Here is a 17,064-nt window from a genome sequence, read left to right on the forward strand (position 1 = left end):
GAAACGGGCCCTCAGGCTAGGGCAGTGGTTGGCAAACTGCGGCTCTTTGGCCCCTTGAGTGCGGCTCTGCCACAGATGCTCTCTGCCATATTTGACATGGCTACAAAGAAGAAGCAAAGAAAATGGAAGAGGATAACCGTAAATGTAATGTTGAATAGACCGAGACTTCGCGTTTATTCAAAACTTAAATGGCTTACCGACCTGTATTTATGTGTCGGGAAAAATTGGCGCTTTGAAATTTAGAAAGATACAACTAAAAACTCGTAATTTTGCGCTAAATATTCTGTCGATGATGCAAGGAAGAAAGCAGCTGAGGAGAAAAGTCAATAAAAAAAAAGTTCTGTATTTAATTAGGTACTGAATAAAATCTGTCAACAATGTTAATATTGCAAGTTTTGTGGTTAGTAAAAAGATTTCCAAGAGAGGAAATCAAGAGTAAATTAAGAAATCGATTTATTGATGAGAACCTGGAATCGTGCTTAAAATTAAATCAACAACATATGAACCTGACTTACCCAAACTTTACAAGGAGATGCAAGGTCATTATTCACATTGAGTTTGTCAGTCATTGTGATGATTCAATTTTATGGATACCTACCTGACTTACAATTTAATTTTTATTTATAAATAAGATCATTATTACGTATGATATTCAGTTTTATTCAGTATACCTACCTATAATTTAATTAGGACTTAAAACTTTAACCAAAGTTTATTAAGTAAATTAGCAGTGTACCTACATACTACCTACCGTCGTGACCCCGAACATCGCCTAGTTTTAGTGGGATTTTGCGTAATATCATAAAAATTAAAATGTTTTCGTAACTAGTAATTATATCCAATGAAGTATTGCGTTGTCAATTTTGTACAAGTGACATGAAATTTCACATTTTGTAGGAAAAACATTAATTTTTGATCATTGAAAGACACCAGGCGAAGCATGGTGTACTTACCCGAACTTCGCCCAGCGTTGTATTTTTCAAATGTAGCCATATATATAAATAAAGGAAAAGATTTAATAGTAAATAGATGTGTTCAAAACAATATGAACCATAGTGATGGGTGTATAAGGTTCAATTTAGCAAGATATTGGTAGTAGGCGAAGTACCGAACCTGTTCTGGCGTGTTTTCATACATTAGATAAACTTCTGTCAGGGTTGTCAATAAAACTAATGTGGAATAATTTTAATAGTTATTTATGAATTTTTTCCAAAATGAAATCAAAAAATCAAAATTCCTCTGGGATGTGATTTCGGTTCGCTTAGAACCAAAACAATATCGGTTTTATTAATTTGACAAATATCATCTACCACCGGCCAGCCATATCTGTTTCTTCCTTTATTTCTCAAAAATTTTATCGTATAAGCTTCATTTATTTTTTTAATCACTTGCCCAATATAAAAGCGATCCGATTTATGGACAGGAAATTTGACCAATAGGTCCATTTATTCGCCACTGGTGAAATAAATGTTCCGCTTTATAAACCACATACGGTGGCAAGCAAACACCACCTGCAGATATGGCAAACATCACAGAAATTGATCATTTTGTGTAATTCACTACACGTTCTGGATATTTAATACCGCGGCGAAAAATGCACTTGGACGCACCCGGGTCATCCACCAAATTGGTTTCATCATAATTTAATATATTTTCCAGTGGTACATCTTTCAATGTCTCTTTCAAGTTTTTGAAATACATTTCGATTTCACTTGAATTTTTTTCGGCGCGTGATCTTTTTATATTTTGAGTGGATCGTGTTGTTAAATTAACTTTTTTACGTTTAAGAAAAGAATATGCCCATTTTTTCCCTGGCGGATTGCCATCAAATAAAAATTGTCGCCCATTGGACAATAGGTATCGATGCACCACAAGTCTTAAGTCCAGCAGAGTCAGTGGACAACCGTAATCCCCAGCAGCAATTAAAAGTTTCACAATTTTGTCTTCTTCTTCCTGAGTAAGACGGGTTGGAGAACCAACTGGTTTTACATGTTTACCATGTAGCCTATCCAGCAATGTTCTTCTTGGAATGCCAAATTGTTTTTCCGCTTGATACGACGATAACTTTTTATTTCGCATTAATTCTAATGCAATATTCATCATCTCCTCGTCGTGTTTGGTGGTGTAATTTCTTTTTTTATTAGACATTTTCTTCGCAAGGAATATTTTATCTGAAACAAAAAATATACTTATGTAGTTAATAAGTAATATTTGTTGACAAGATCATTCAGACATATTATTTTAATACAGATATTTCAAAAACATAATTCATGGAATTTAAATAATAAAAAGTACACATGGTGGTGCCAACCCTACGCGTAGGCGAAGCTGGGATCACTTTGGCGGGAAAAGGCTCGAGTCTCTTATTAATTCAAATTAAATGCCTATAATCAAAGATAGAGTTAAATGTTTTCAATTTATAAATATAAAACTTCACCTATAGAATACAAAAATAATAACTTACCTTCAACAGATTCTTTTTACAGACAAATTTTTGTAAGACAATTCGTAACTCGACACTCCCGCATCACAAACAAACGTGTTTTCCTGACACATCCACATGAAGTTAGATTCAAATTTTGGCACAAATATTACCACTATAAAAAAATATATCTTTGGAAAGATAGTAGGAATGCCATTGTCAAAGAAAGAAGGGTAATTTTTAGGTTTAACTAAAATAGGCGATGTAAGGTACTGCAGGCGAAGCTCGGGGTCACGACGGTACGTATATAATTTAAGTTTAAGAAATTTGGCTCTCAAAAGAAATCTCAATCGTTGTACTGTTGATATTTGGCTCTATTGATTAATGAGTTTGCCGACCACTGGGCTAGGGTATTTGAAGGGCCCCCTATCCACCGCTTAGATTAAAGGCAGTGTGAACTACTACATTAACGTTTTTCAAATTGTGTTTTAGTTCAAATTGAGGGTACTTATACAGTGAATTATTGGCGATTTTCAATACATCTACTTTAATAATAGAGCTGTCGAGTATCGACACATAATAATCAGAAAATATATTGGACAATTATATAAATTAAAATGTTCATAGTCATGAAGTATAATAGCAACGCAGGCGACATTTTTTTACTAATAAAGCTAATTTATGATGTGTGTTTATCTCACTTATCTGGTCAACCCGAAACGCCAGGCCCCCCACAGCCCGGGCCCCCAGGTTAGAGCCCTGTCAACCCTCCCCAGCCATGACCTATACCACTCCGGAATTCGGGTGGACACCGAGAATTTCATTAGGGAACGGGTTTCTAAAAAAACCTGACATTAGTGTTTCGAAATTTTTGTGTTAGAAATTAAAATCTAAGAAATTTTAGTAAAAAGGGTGCTGGAGAATTACAAATCATTTTTTGCCGTGTTGTTTGTCTAAGCCCAATGTATAGTTTATTGGCTTTCGATTTCAATGTGTAAAATCATTCTGATGATTTTCATATTTTGGAGGGGGCCAAGGCCCCCTGCCCCCCCCCCCCCTGGGTGCGCCACTGACATACGATAAAATATCTAACTTAAAGATTAAAGTTTAACCTAACTAAAAAAAAGACGTCAAACCTGAAGATTTGTGCAATCACCGGATCGGGACCGCACTGTCATTTTCACCATTCACTTTATCACTTTGCTTCGTCTAACCTCATATCAGAGTAAGCAACCGTTTGTTATAAATACTGTCGCAGTTACCGACATTCAATTTTGTTTAACTGTATCGATTTCTGACAGTAATGATTTTTATGTATGATTGCCAATAATTATTACTAGCTGAGCCAGCTGGCGGTCGCCACTCTGTCTTGCAAGGTTTTGCAGACGGCTTGGCGATGTTGGATTTTAATATAATTGTGAAGTATGCATAGATGGCGCCATAGTTTTCCCTTCGGGATAGGTTTATTATTCATGACAGTTTGACATTTCGCTGATTTGTCATTTTTACGATTTGCAAATCGTCACTGCCAATATAAATTTGGACTCATATGCGTAGTCTATTCAGGAATCTGGCCTTCAGAATATCGTCTAACACCGCCTTAGGCTGCTATGCCTAGCAGAACACCTGGCAACCACCGTTGGCTACCACTGACATTTTAATTTTAATACAAGGTATGTGCAGTTAAATATGCTAAATAAGTATACATCTCAATCATTCGAATATAAAGCAATATATTATGTGATTATCATAAACAACGATCCAATATGGGTAGGTATATAAAATCACAAATTTAAAAAATATAGCAATTTATATGACCAAGTAGAGTAGAATTAGATTGGGATAACCTTCATCCAGCAGTGGATTGATCTTGGTTGATGATGATAATGACGATATTACGAACGGGTAAATATAATTGCAACAATTTTGACAAATATAGCAATCATTTAACCGCTAGTAGTAGAATCAGGTTGCGGAACCCTTCCAGCAGTGGACTGATCCTGGTTGATGATGATGATGATTAGGATGACGATAAGAATATGTAGATAAATAACATTAGCATTTTTAATAAATATAGAAATTCAATACTGTCAAGAATACAATCAACGTAGAGAGGACTTCATCCAGCAGTGGACTTATTGAGGCTCGTGATAATAATGGCATTATATATAGATAGGTAGATAATAATGTCACTGATAAATATAGCAATTCAAATGACAGAAAGAAATAGAATCAGGCTAGGGAACCCTTCATCCAGCAATCGATTGATCCTAGTTGATGATGATGATGATAACGATATCAATATATAGATAAATATAATATCACCGATTTTGATAAATACAGCAATTCAAATGACATAAAGCAATAGAATCAGGTTAGCGAGGCCTTTATCCAGCAGTAGATTGGTTCAGGTCGATGTTGCTAACGAAGATAGAAATAGGCATAATATCACAAATTTGTTTAACCGTTAGTAGTAGAATCAGGTTGCGGAACCCTTCATCCAGCAGTGGATTGATCCTGGTTGATGATGATTTAAATAATATGTGTATTATAACACCAATTATTGTTTAATGCCTTTTAAATATTTTTGGGTTATAATGAGCTAATTGAATGTATATAAGTTTCATTGGTTCAAAAAAATTTTCATTCAACAGCCGTACAAAAAAAAGTGACATCAAATTTTGAAATGTTATTCCTTGGTATCGTTAAAACGCCGATATGTCGTGCGCCCGCGTTTTAATGAAATGATCAGTTTTAATCGGAATTCGTATAAATGTTATTGTTTATTTGAATAATTATAGTTATCTATGGGTACTTGTTATAAATGTGAGTTATTATAATATAGTACTGTGCCTTTTGAAATCATTATGAGACGTAAATAATATCACCTGTCGTTTTTTACATAAACAACAAATGACGGATGGTAGTTTTTAAAAGTAATTTTTTTGTGACTGTATTTATAAAATTGTGCTCGCTTCGAATTATAGTCACTCGAATGCATCGGATAAGTAAATATGTGGTGAGTCAATTGAAATAATGTGGTTTAGTATATATAGCGTGATAAATACGTAGTGTCAAAAGACTAGATTTCCATCAGAGGTGTAGAAACTTAACTTAAAACAAAGAACTTAATTCATAAAAATTTTAATAAATCAGTTCTAATATGTTTATCGGTTAATCTTATTATGATTAGTTTGTGAAAATTGATTGTATATATCGGTTAAAACGCATTTTAAATTTAAAGCGGCCATCTTTGGTGAGTTGGTTTGAGTGTTGCAAACATTGTGAAAAAATAAATTCCCAATCAGTTGTCAATAAAGTGGCGTGTCGCTGGAAAATGTATCGGGAAATGAAGAAAAATCACCGACTTTGGTGGAATTTAACCAAGCGGCTGTCAACTATGGAAAACCGATTTTAAACGATCCGAGAACCGATTTATTTTTAACCCATCGGACATGACGAATACGGCACACAATCGCTCACCAAAACCCGGGAAAGCTGTAGGATAATAATATATAGGAGACTAGCTGAGCCAGCTGGTGGTCGCCAGTCTGTCTCGCTAGGTCTTGCAGACGGCTTGCCGGTGTTGGATTTTAATATAATTGTGAAGTGTGCATAGATAGCGCCATAGTTTTCCTTTCGGGATGGGTTTTTTTATTAACGTCAGACAGTTTGACATTTCGCTGATTTGTCATTTTCACGATTTACAAATCGTTACTGCCAATATAAATTTGGACTCATATGCGTAGTCTATTCAGGAGTCTGGCCTTCACAATATCGTCTAACACCGCCTTAGGCTGCTATGCCTAGCAGAACGGCTGGCAATCGCCAATTGCTACCACTGACATTTTAATTTTAACACAATATATGTGTAGGTATGTGCAGTTAAATATGCTAAATAAGTATACATCTCAATCATTCGAATATAAAGCAATATATTATGTGATTATCATAAATAGCGATCCAATATAACGTGATATTAATCTCCTTCGGGTCCCATTGAGTTATAATAGAAGAAGGTTAGCAGTGTAAAAAATAAATTTAAACATTATTTTGTTTCATTGTCTATGAAAAATAAATGCTTGCAGCCATAGAATAATATTTAAAAAATCAAAAATTGAATTAAAAATTAACTTTAAACAATATAGTTTCCCGGTGCGGGACATTCATATCGAGACAAATGTTGATAAACAATGAAGCAATACATATTATATCTGAGAGGAATAGAACAATTCTGATAGGAATAGGAATTTATAAGACCTAAAGATGTGGAATCAGCTTAAAGAGGCCTTCATCCAGCAGTGGCTTGATACAGGTTGATGACGATATAAATGGGTAGGTATATAAAACCACAAATTTAAAAAATATAGCAATTTATATGACCAAGTAGAGTAGAATTAGGTTGAGATAACCTTCATCCAGCTGTGGATTGATCTTGGTTGATGATGATAATGACGATATTATGAATGAGTAAATATAAAATCAACAATTTTGATAAATATAGCAATCGTTTAACCGCTAGTAGTAGAATCAGGTTGCGGAACCCTTCATCCAGCAGTGGATTGATCCTGGTTGGTGATGATGATGATGATTATGATGACGATATGAATAAATAGATAAATAACATTAGCATTTTTAATAAATATAGAAATTCAATACTGTCAAGAATACAATCAACGTAGTGAGGCCTTCATCCAGCAGTGGATTTATTTAGGCTCGTGATAATAATGGCATTATATATAGATAGGTAGATAATAATGTCACTGATAAATATAGCAATTCAAATGACAGAAAGGAATAGAATCAGGCTAGGGAGGCCTTTATCCAGCAGTGGATTGGTTCAGGTCGATGTTGATAAGGATGATAGAAATAGGTATAATATCACAAATTCGTTAAACCGCTAGTAGTAGAATGAGGTTGCGGAATCCTTCATCCAGCAGTGGATTGATCCTAGTTGATGATGATGATGATAACGATATGAATATGTAGATAAATATAATATCACCGATTTTGATAAAATACAGCAATTCAAATGACAGAAAGGAATAGAATCAGGCTAAGGAACCCTTCATCCAGCAGTGGATTGATCTTGGTTAATGATGATGATGATAACAATATGAATATGTAGATAAATATTATATCACCGATTTTGATAAATACAGCAATCCAAATGACAGAAAGGAGTAGAATCAAGCTAGGGAGGCTTTTATCCAGCAGTGGATTGATCCTGGTTGATAATGATTTAAATAATATGTATAACACCAATTATTGTTGAATACCTTTTAAATATTTTTGGGTTATATGAGCTAATTGTATGTATATAAGTTTCATTGGTTTAAAAAATTATCATTTAACAGCCATAAAAAAATGTTACGTTATCAAATTTTGAAATAATATTCTATGGTTGATCCAGTGTTGCCATGTCTACTGAAATTTCAGTAGATCAACTGATATTTTTTGCCAATATACTGAATTTTTGATTTTTTTTTGAAATTCAAGAAATCTACTGATATTTGTGTTTCTCCATAATTGTAAATTAACTGATGATTCTTTTAATAATAAACTTGAAATGATTTACGCATGACCTTTTTTGATGTTATACACTTCTAAATTGACATAAAAAGCATTGTAACTCTACCCAAGAGCGCCATTTTACCCATAAATATCATCATTGTTTACAATAAATTAATATTATTAGTTATTGTTATTCTTATTTGTTTTAAATCATATCTAATAAACCACATTTTTCAAAATCTACTGATATTTTATGAAATCTACTGAATTTTTTTTCAAAATCTACTGAAATTTTAAATTTTGACTTGGCAGCACTGGGTTGATCGCATAGTCGGTGTTGCCATGTCTATCTACTGAATTTTTAAATTTTGACTTGGCAGCACTGGGTTGATCGCATAGTACCAGTGTTGCCAACCGTACTATAATTATAGTACAATACTATAATTTTGATTTGGCGAAAAATGGAAAATACTATAGTTTTACGCCAAATATGCCAAAATACTATAATTTTAAGGGATTCAAGACTAAAAATGTTCTTGTACTATATTTTTTTCAGAAATACTATAATTTTTACGCCTTTGTACTATAATCACCATAGAAAAAGATGGCAACACTGCATAGTACTGAAATGCGCGCGGATAACCGGATAATAAAATGAACAGTTTTATTGGAAATTTGTATAAATGTTATTACGAATAAACGATTTTAATGTGTTCAGTTATTATAACAGGATACATTTTTAAGTCACGAAAGTTAACAAAGTGTCAGTGGAATCGTGAGAAGTCATGAATGATAAAAGTGTATATAGATTATTATTATTATGACATCAGCTACCTATATCCTGCCTAATAATATGAAATATCATTTCCTTTTGTTTTAAAGAACAGTGTTAAAAATGACGATTGTTTGTCATACTCGTTTATAGAGACATTAAAAATATAATGATTATTAAGTAATTAACGTAAATAATGATTACAATTACAATAATTGGTCGATACGGATATTTTTAGGTTATAGGGGTATAATTTTTGAGACGACCTTATGAATAAATTTGCGAATGAAATGTCTCGGGAACATTAATAAATAAAATAAAATATGTCTATAAAATATAATATAAATCTGTCGATTCGTTTAAGAAAAGTTTGTCAAAAACGTATTTTAATTTAAAATTGGGGATGATATTAAATCAGTGTTGCAAGTAAGTGATTTTTTTCCCAATCTAGTGCCCGGTCAATAAAGTCGCATGTCGCTCGAAAATGTATTGGGAAGTAAATAAAAATCACCGAAATCGACTGTAAATAAAATTAATCCAGCGGGTGTCAACTGTGAAATTATGATATTAAACGATTCGAGAACGGATTATTTTTTTGAACCCATCGGACATCACAAATAAGACATACAATCGCTCGCTAAAACCCGGGAAAGCTGTAGGATCATAGACTAATTGTAGGATAATAATATATAGGAGATAATTTTACTTTTCCCAGCTCACAGCTGACTTTGACGTCCGCGAAAACATAATATTGCCATATATAATAGTACGTATTTTAAAGTATACTTTGTAAGCATACTTGGATAAATATTACATATATCTCTAAATATCTGCAATAGCCTTTTCCGATCATTTTTTAGTTTTTATAATAAAAATAGGTATTACATCTTCGTTTAAAAATAACTCTATTTCAAATAGATTTCAGTTTACGGTTACGAATGCTAGGACTGAAAAGAATACATCGTATGGTACAGATATTATTAAAAGGTGCAGACGTACACATAAATATTATAAAAATTTAAATCTATTTTTATCTATTATGTCCGTGACTTTTGACAAAACGTCTATTTTTGGAATATAAATTGCGTCATATGCAAACACTTTACAATCGTTCGCGTAACTTATCAATTGCATATTATTATAAAAATATATATTGATAAAACCGAAACAGTATACATTTTATTTGAAATATTTTTATTTATCATATTGATAAATAATGAAATGAAAGGATGGCCAAACGAATCACGTCTTTCTTTAGCAGCCTCCGAGGATCTGCAGAAACTAACCTAAAAAATGGGAAAGTTGAAATTGCGGCTCAAATAGAAGATTTGAAGAGTCGTATTCCATCGATCAAAGATGGGATGAACGCTGTGAGGTCGGTGCCGCTGAAATTGCCAGATGAAATGGTACAAAACAAAGTTAGAGAACTAATAACGCGATATGAAAAATTTACTGGAGTTGACGAGATTATGGTGCTGCAGAAGACTGTTGTCGAAGCACAAGTTAGTAATATCCTTCTTTAATAGCTGCTGTCATATCTTAAGTTCTCCCTGTTCCCATAAGATTTCAGACTACCTCCTCAATTTATATTATAAACTTTCTGTCAGGAATGTTCAACCTGTCAACCTCGTATAAGTTCACTTTAGTACCTGTCGTGTACGTACTGGGCTGGCCTTTGACTATTTGGTGTCTGGACAAATTATATTTTGGTACTCCCATCCCATAGGATATGTACTGTATGTCCGTTTACTATAGGGGACCCTCCTCAACCCGTGGGGATGCAAGCAACCCCTGATTTTTTCTTAGATTAGAATTAGAATTTATTAAAAAAAGTTGATAAATAACGATTGACATGTTATTTGGTGTTCTACTCAGATAGGATTAAGTAAAATATATTTTACTGAATGGAATAAATAAGTACCTCCCGGTCATAAGTTTACGATCGCCTATCACTCGTATCAATGTCTAAAATAATATCTACTCCGTTTCTAAATGTGTTTAAACTATCTTTTATAGGAAAAGTTCATAGCAGCCCAAGAGCAGCGTCGCGAAGCTGGTCACAAATTGATGAGCATCCAAAGACGGCTCAAAGAACTCCACGATGAAATGCAAAGCACACCCAAAGGAGATGAAAAATATCTAAAGCTAGTCACCGATGAACATAAGGTAACATACTAGTCATCTCTCCCACGGTTCAATGCCAAAACCCCCACTGCTTCCTTCAATTCAAATTCAAATGTATTTATTTTACACATAAAGAACATGACAAATTATAAATTCAAAGCATTCACGACATAACATAAAGTAAGTGTTACTAATTTTCAAATAACAATACAGGGTAAGTAATATGAGTAAATAATAAGTTCAATAATGGAATAATAAAAATAAAAGTACATGGAAGCACACAGAGTGAACTAGGTTGATAGACCCTATCTTAAAAACTTATAAAACATTTTATTCGACCATGTCTGATCCTAATAAGATCATATATGGGCCTCCACAAAGTGGAGATTTGTTTTAACAAATTTAATTTTTTTACGAGAAATGGATGTCAGGCACTTGCTCAACCTATTAGGTCCATACTCTGACTCATACACAAATTGAAAAACAATATGTGTACTTGCCAGACCCAGGATTCGAACCTGGGACCCACGACGCTTAAGCCGCGCGACTCCATCCACCTTAATTCACCCTCAATAACCGAAGCGATCTGATTAAACATAGTTATTGATTGCCCTCCCAATTGGCATTACTAATGGCAGGGTAGTTTTGCACCTTGGGAATACAAACAACGGATGCCCCCGATTTCTAAGATAATTATCAAAGACACACAACAAATACTACCAAGAATGGCAGAGTTTCCATTATAAAACTGTAAGTCGGAAGAAATATGTAACTAAATAAAGATCCCTTCTAAAGTTTAAGCTATAGTATGTCAGCATACCTAAGAGAAAGTCAGTCGGATAGAGCCATGGATAATATCAATGTAAAAGCCAGCAGCATGGAAGTCTAGTACTGCTGCAAGGTGAGGGAGGGTTTTTTTTTTTTTAGAATTATTAATAACCATATCCTTGCTTTTTCGTACAAGGTGGTTGTTAGTAATTTTGAACAATCACAAACACCCAGGCTTTGAGAAAAACACATAAATGTTTTTGTCATGACCGGGAATCGAACCCAGAACTCTCGGGTGGAAGGCCAGCGCCTTATCCACTGCACCACGAGAGCCGCCGGTGAGGGAGGGTTAACCAGTAGCATAGTCCTTTGTGAATCTTGTATGGCTAATTAAATTTGTAGCTCACGATGGACAAATTGTAACTTGTCCAGTGTAAGTTGTAGGTCTCTCGTGGTGCGAATTCTCATATTGTTTGGATTCAGAGCACGGACCTAATATGTTGAGCAAGTGACTAGAGTCTGTATTCTATAAACTGGCGTAAACGTCACACAGCAAGCCCTGTGCCATCGCATTCAACTGTTGCAAGTTTTCAATGGGAGGGAACGAGATGGATACTGAAGCAGGGCGGAAACCGGCACGCCAGCTTATAGAAGACAGTCTCTAGCATCCATGTCTCATAAAGAAAACTCTTCGAGGCGGACTATAGACCCTTTAAATTTTTTTTTTGCATAATCGAATTACTTCATTTAATTATCTGTAATTAAGAAAACATTATTTACTTCTGTAGTGATTGTTACTTGTGACCTGAATTGTGTCAGCCTCTTCAGGCCTGTACAAAGTATATAAATGAATACCTAGGTAAAAAATATGTTAACAAATGTTAAATATGTACTTATATTACATCGGGGGTGTATCTTGTAAAAGCCATAAATCCCTTTTTGGTCAAAAATTTGATTTTTATTGAAAAACACTAGTATTAGGTATCGAATATCTACCTCTGTGTAAAATTCCTGCTCCCAAAACACATATAATTATTTAAAAAATGAATCCATAGAAACATTTTGAATAAACAGTTTTTTCTTTATTTAATTTCAAACTTAATTAACAAAACTTATTATACGGTTTTTACTGTCTCCTGAAAAAGATGTTGATTATTTTGTTCAGTAGGTATTGATACCATTGTCTGTTGGAATGATGTGTTCTTTTTTTGATTTACTCATAGATAATTGTAGAGGAACAATTTTTGCGGAAAGATTTCTCTATAATAGAGAGAGAAGAGAGGGAGCAGTTCAGCACAATGTCGGCTGCCGTAAAACTTAGTCATGAAAGAGAACGGGCTCATGCTGATAGAAACAAATACTGGTACGTCGTTGCGTCACTTATAGGTGAGTAGAAAAGGCTGTCTTTTAACAATTTATGGGTATAAGTATTATATTCAATTCATTTAGTTTAAATTCTGTCATAACTATTTTCAAGAGGTTAGCGTTTACTTGGTGTAAATTAGAGTAGATAATTTATAAAATTTATCTTCTTTACCACGATACTTTCCCTTAAAATAAAAACATGTGTTGCACTCACATACATAGTAAGCTTTATCAATCATAAATACCAAACTTTTACATTCATATAATTTTATAATTAAGGTGCTGAAGATTAAACAAATACAAGTGCACCGGTTACCATGTTGAGTAAATCTACTTCAAAGATAATTATTATACGATTGTAAATTCTAAATACTTACCTGTTTTCAACATTATGTAAGTAAATGAGGTATTGTTCTCGATTGATTCATTATTTGTTAGGAAAAAAAGCTTCATGTATATAATGTGATAAAGGGAGAGTTGATATAATTTACAACTTACAATTTTATTAATAGAGGAGGTAGGATTTTTTAATGGAAAATTGTGAGTAGTGAGGGTGAAAAGCAATTAGGATTTAAAATGTTGTTAATAAAATAATGTGTTCTTGCTGTGAATATTTTTTTTTTCTTCTATGAATTTAAACTATTCATTACAACAGCGGTTTCCAACCTGGGAGGCGCGCCTCCCAGGGGAGGCGCGATCTATTGCCAGGGGAGGCGCCAAAATTTTTTAATAAATTAATTTTTATACCATAATATCTACAAATAAATAAAACTTCATATCTTAACGTAACAGTGAAAATTCAGTGCATGAATGTTTATTTTAATATATAATACATAATACATATATTTAAATCCTATTAAAAAATATTTGGAGCGGAGAAATTTAAAAATGGCGCTTTTGCAAACGCTCTGTTTCGGTAATGCACAAAACGACCGCTGGTTGCATGAAAACAATAACCTCAAATTTAAATGTCACTCGTAGCTAAAGTGTCAACTGAAGCGTGTAGGCAGGGTGTGATATTGTTTTTTTTAATTGTTTTTGACGTGATTTCTTTAATATAATATAACAATAATACATGTCTCCACTTTTAAATGATTTCTACGCCAGATATATTGAAGCAAACAAAAATCTATTTCCTGAGTTCTTGGTTAGTTTGCTAATGCATTTTTCATATTATTTTATTATTAGTAAAAAAAGTCGCCTGCGGCGCTGCTTTGTTTCGGGGCTATTAAATATTTTAAATATATGGGTGAAAGATCCTGGCCTGTGGGCCCTATTCAGAATGTGGAGCCCATGATAGAATCCATTAATTTTTGTCAATGAACGATGATGAATTTGGTTGACTTCTATTAAAATTGATTGTGGTAATAAACAAGCTCATTCGTCGCATGAAAAAAAAAATTATTAAAAAATTAATTTAATATAAGTAAGTAGTAAAAACTTGTGTGTTAAAAAAGTGTCTGTATTATTAAATGAAATAAAGGGGGGGGAGGCGCCAAGATTAGATTTTTTTTAAAGGGAGGCGTAGTAACATAAAGGTTGGAGACCACTGCATTACAAGCTTATCCACGCAATATTTGTGAAGTTTTTGCAAGATGCATAGGCAGGATTATTCCGATAGTAATATTACGATGAAATAATAAATAAATTTAATAAACAGGTACTGCAATTGGAGTCCTCGGCTCTACAATGAACAATAGAATAAAGATGGCGGAGTTTCGCGATATGCTAACTGAACAAATGGAACGATCAAACAACGTGCTGATGACAGTTGGGGCGGGTGAGAAGCAATTGCGTAACATTCAGCCAGGACTGTACGCACAGTCTGCCGCATCTGCAGCAGCAGCAGCAGCAACAACAGCTCAAGAATCGGCAGCTAAAATGCAACAGTTAAGAGATCTGGAGACAAGGGTTGCAGCTTTGGCCCATAACCAAGGAACGATATTAGGTAAAAATAATGATAACATATTTGATTTTTCTAATATGCTAAAATTTCAAAGATCTTCGTTTCGCAGCACCCATAACATATGCAGACTATTTCACGATGCCCTGTAAAAATTATGTTCCGAGCAGCTGATTGACCACATTAATAAGAACACTGATAATTCGAAATTCAAAATAAAAGTCCCTTGAACATTATTTTCATAATTAGACTGTGTTTAGGAAATATGGCGTAACCCTCACAGAACAAATTTTACAGGAGGAGCAAAATACGTTTTTTTGAATGATTTTGGTTTAATTCGAAATGATTTCAAGAGTCCTGGCGCATAAAAATATTCAATAAATCGTAGTAGAGTACACTATTTATTTTCATGAGCAGTCAATGAAAATTGTGACATACTTTTCTTAAAACATAAATTACTTATTTTATGAAGGTAATAGAAATAATCCTGACATTTTATGACCCCATTGACACACACAGCAGTATGTCACCAGAGGCACAACTGCAACTCACATGTTTCAGGGCTGTAGGTATTTAATTGTTGATTGTCTATTCACATAGTTTTACGAGAGAACCAATGCCAAACAATTGTGTTGACAAATTAGAAAATTAAAAAATATTTCATATTTTTCTATAATTCTAGCTACTTGGTAACTTCAATTAATGGATTAATGACGCATGGTATTTGCACAGATTTTAATTTGAAAGAATTGTATCGGAAATTTGGTAAGCACATCTATGATCGTTTTTCCCCCATACATTTCATATTTCGTAATTCGAATTTTTTTTCAATTTTCGGTTCCGTAGAATTCGTATTAACGAGGTTTTACTGTACAAATCATTGTGCGTAATAGTTATGTATTAGTTTAATAACCAACAAAAAAATATTTTTCATACCTCTTCCACGGGTTGTATTTTTTAAATCAAAGACGATTTTGTCCGTTAAGGTATGTTTGCCTGTTCTCCGACTGATAACCAACAAAAATACAAATTGTGAATATTTATTCATGATGCTCTTCTACCAAGAACTTGCATCAATGAAATTGGCGGTATCTAATAATTTATTAATTTTGTTACAGAACACATAAGGCATGTGGACAAGTCACTCGATGTTCAATTCAGAGAAACAAAACGCCTTATCGTAGCAGCGACTGCATCAAGTGCCAGGTACCTTTAATAAATCATTACATTTTTTAGCATTTCACACTAGATACACAATCAAGTTAATGTCTTTTAAAGCTAGCTCTTTTTTCTTCAATTGCCATTAGTAAGTCAATGGTCGAGAAAGATGGATACATAATGTTGCCTTAAAGTTAAGTACACTCCCATATAGGCAACTAATACTGACAAATCACATTGCTCTGCAAAATATGATAACAAAATTGTTCTAGTCACAAAATTGAATATGAAACATTCCTTAGAAAACAAAATTCACTAATAATTAAATTATCACTTTGACACCATAATCGAATTCAATTTTTAATAATATTTAATCTATGTTGTTGAACTGGCGATACTAATTATTCTTCTTTTCTTCTACAGATCGGATAAAGCATTGCAAGAAGCGATTGCTGTGACATCGCATATTTTGATGGAGCCTTCCCAAGATGCCACCGTTCTCCAAAGGATGGGCTGGTCCAATCCGGAGAACGAAGAAAAAGTAAAAATGGCCATATTTGTTGGACTAGTGACTATCTTTCTCTTGGGGGTTTTATCCAAATTAAATTAAGCAACAATGTTACATAATTTTTAGACAACAGAACATGTTATGAGTTCAAATCATTGACTATTTCTAAAATATTACACTCGTATGTGATCTTATTCTTGCAGTGGCTTTGATTTTAATGATTACTTTATTGCATTGACACAATATGCAAATACTATGGTCTCTTATTTGAAAAATATTGCCAATGCAAGGATTGTCTTTCTGATATCCGAAATTATGATTTCTTAAATAACATAATCCAATTGAAATTAGCAATGATGTACTTAAAGAGAAGGCAAACTAAATTATTTATTAATTTATTATTATATAATGTAATGAATCGTTTTTTATTTCATGATATTCTCCCTTTGAAAATTAAAATACCATGCGACATAAATATCTGTGTAAGAAAGGGGCAACGAGTCTAGAATATTGAAAAATTAATTAAATAT

At 33.4% G+C, this 17,064-nt stretch overlaps 1 protein-coding gene across 1 annotated transcript; it reads left to right on the forward strand.

The window, feature by feature from the left end:
• Positions 1–9,817: 9,817 nt before the first annotated feature.
• LOC147065232 (uncharacterized) lies at positions 9,818–16,786 on the forward strand. The gene is made up of 6 exons (XM_085956386.1): positions 9,818–10,210; positions 10,725–10,874; positions 12,824–12,986; positions 14,626–14,913; positions 15,987–16,074; positions 16,450–16,786. Exons 1-6 carry the CDS (start codon positions 9,938–9,940, stop codon positions 16,634–16,636), a joined length of 1,149 nt encoding a protein of 382 aa, XP_085812512.1. The 5' UTR covers positions 9,818–9,937; the 3' UTR covers positions 16,637–16,786.
• Positions 16,787–17,064: the final 278 nt, after the last annotated feature.

The sequence above is a fragment of the Rhyacophila brunnea genome, unplaced genomic scaffold, assembly GCF_057557595.1.
Source record: "Rhyacophila brunnea isolate RB1 unplaced genomic scaffold, BYU_Rbru_1.0 scaffold_6, whole genome shotgun sequence".
NCBI classification, from domain to species: domain Eukaryota; kingdom Metazoa; phylum Arthropoda; class Insecta; order Trichoptera; family Rhyacophilidae; genus Rhyacophila; species Rhyacophila brunnea.

What these genes read in the sequence shown, in the direction of transcription:
- LOC147065232 (XM_085956386.1), top strand. Translation starts at nt 9,938, where the DNA reads ATGGCCAAACGAATCACGTCTTTCTTTAGCAGCCTCCGAGGATCTGCA. An exon ending in CGTCGTTGCGTCACTTATAG is followed by an intron (nt 12,987 to 14,625) that starts GTGAGTAGAAAA and finishes TTTAATAAACAG; the next exon opens with GTACTGCAATTGGAGTCCTC. An exon ending in TAACCAAGGAACGATATTAG is followed by an intron (nt 14,914 to 15,986) that starts GTAAAAATAATG and finishes ATTTTGTTACAG; the next exon opens with AACACATAAGGCATGTGGAC.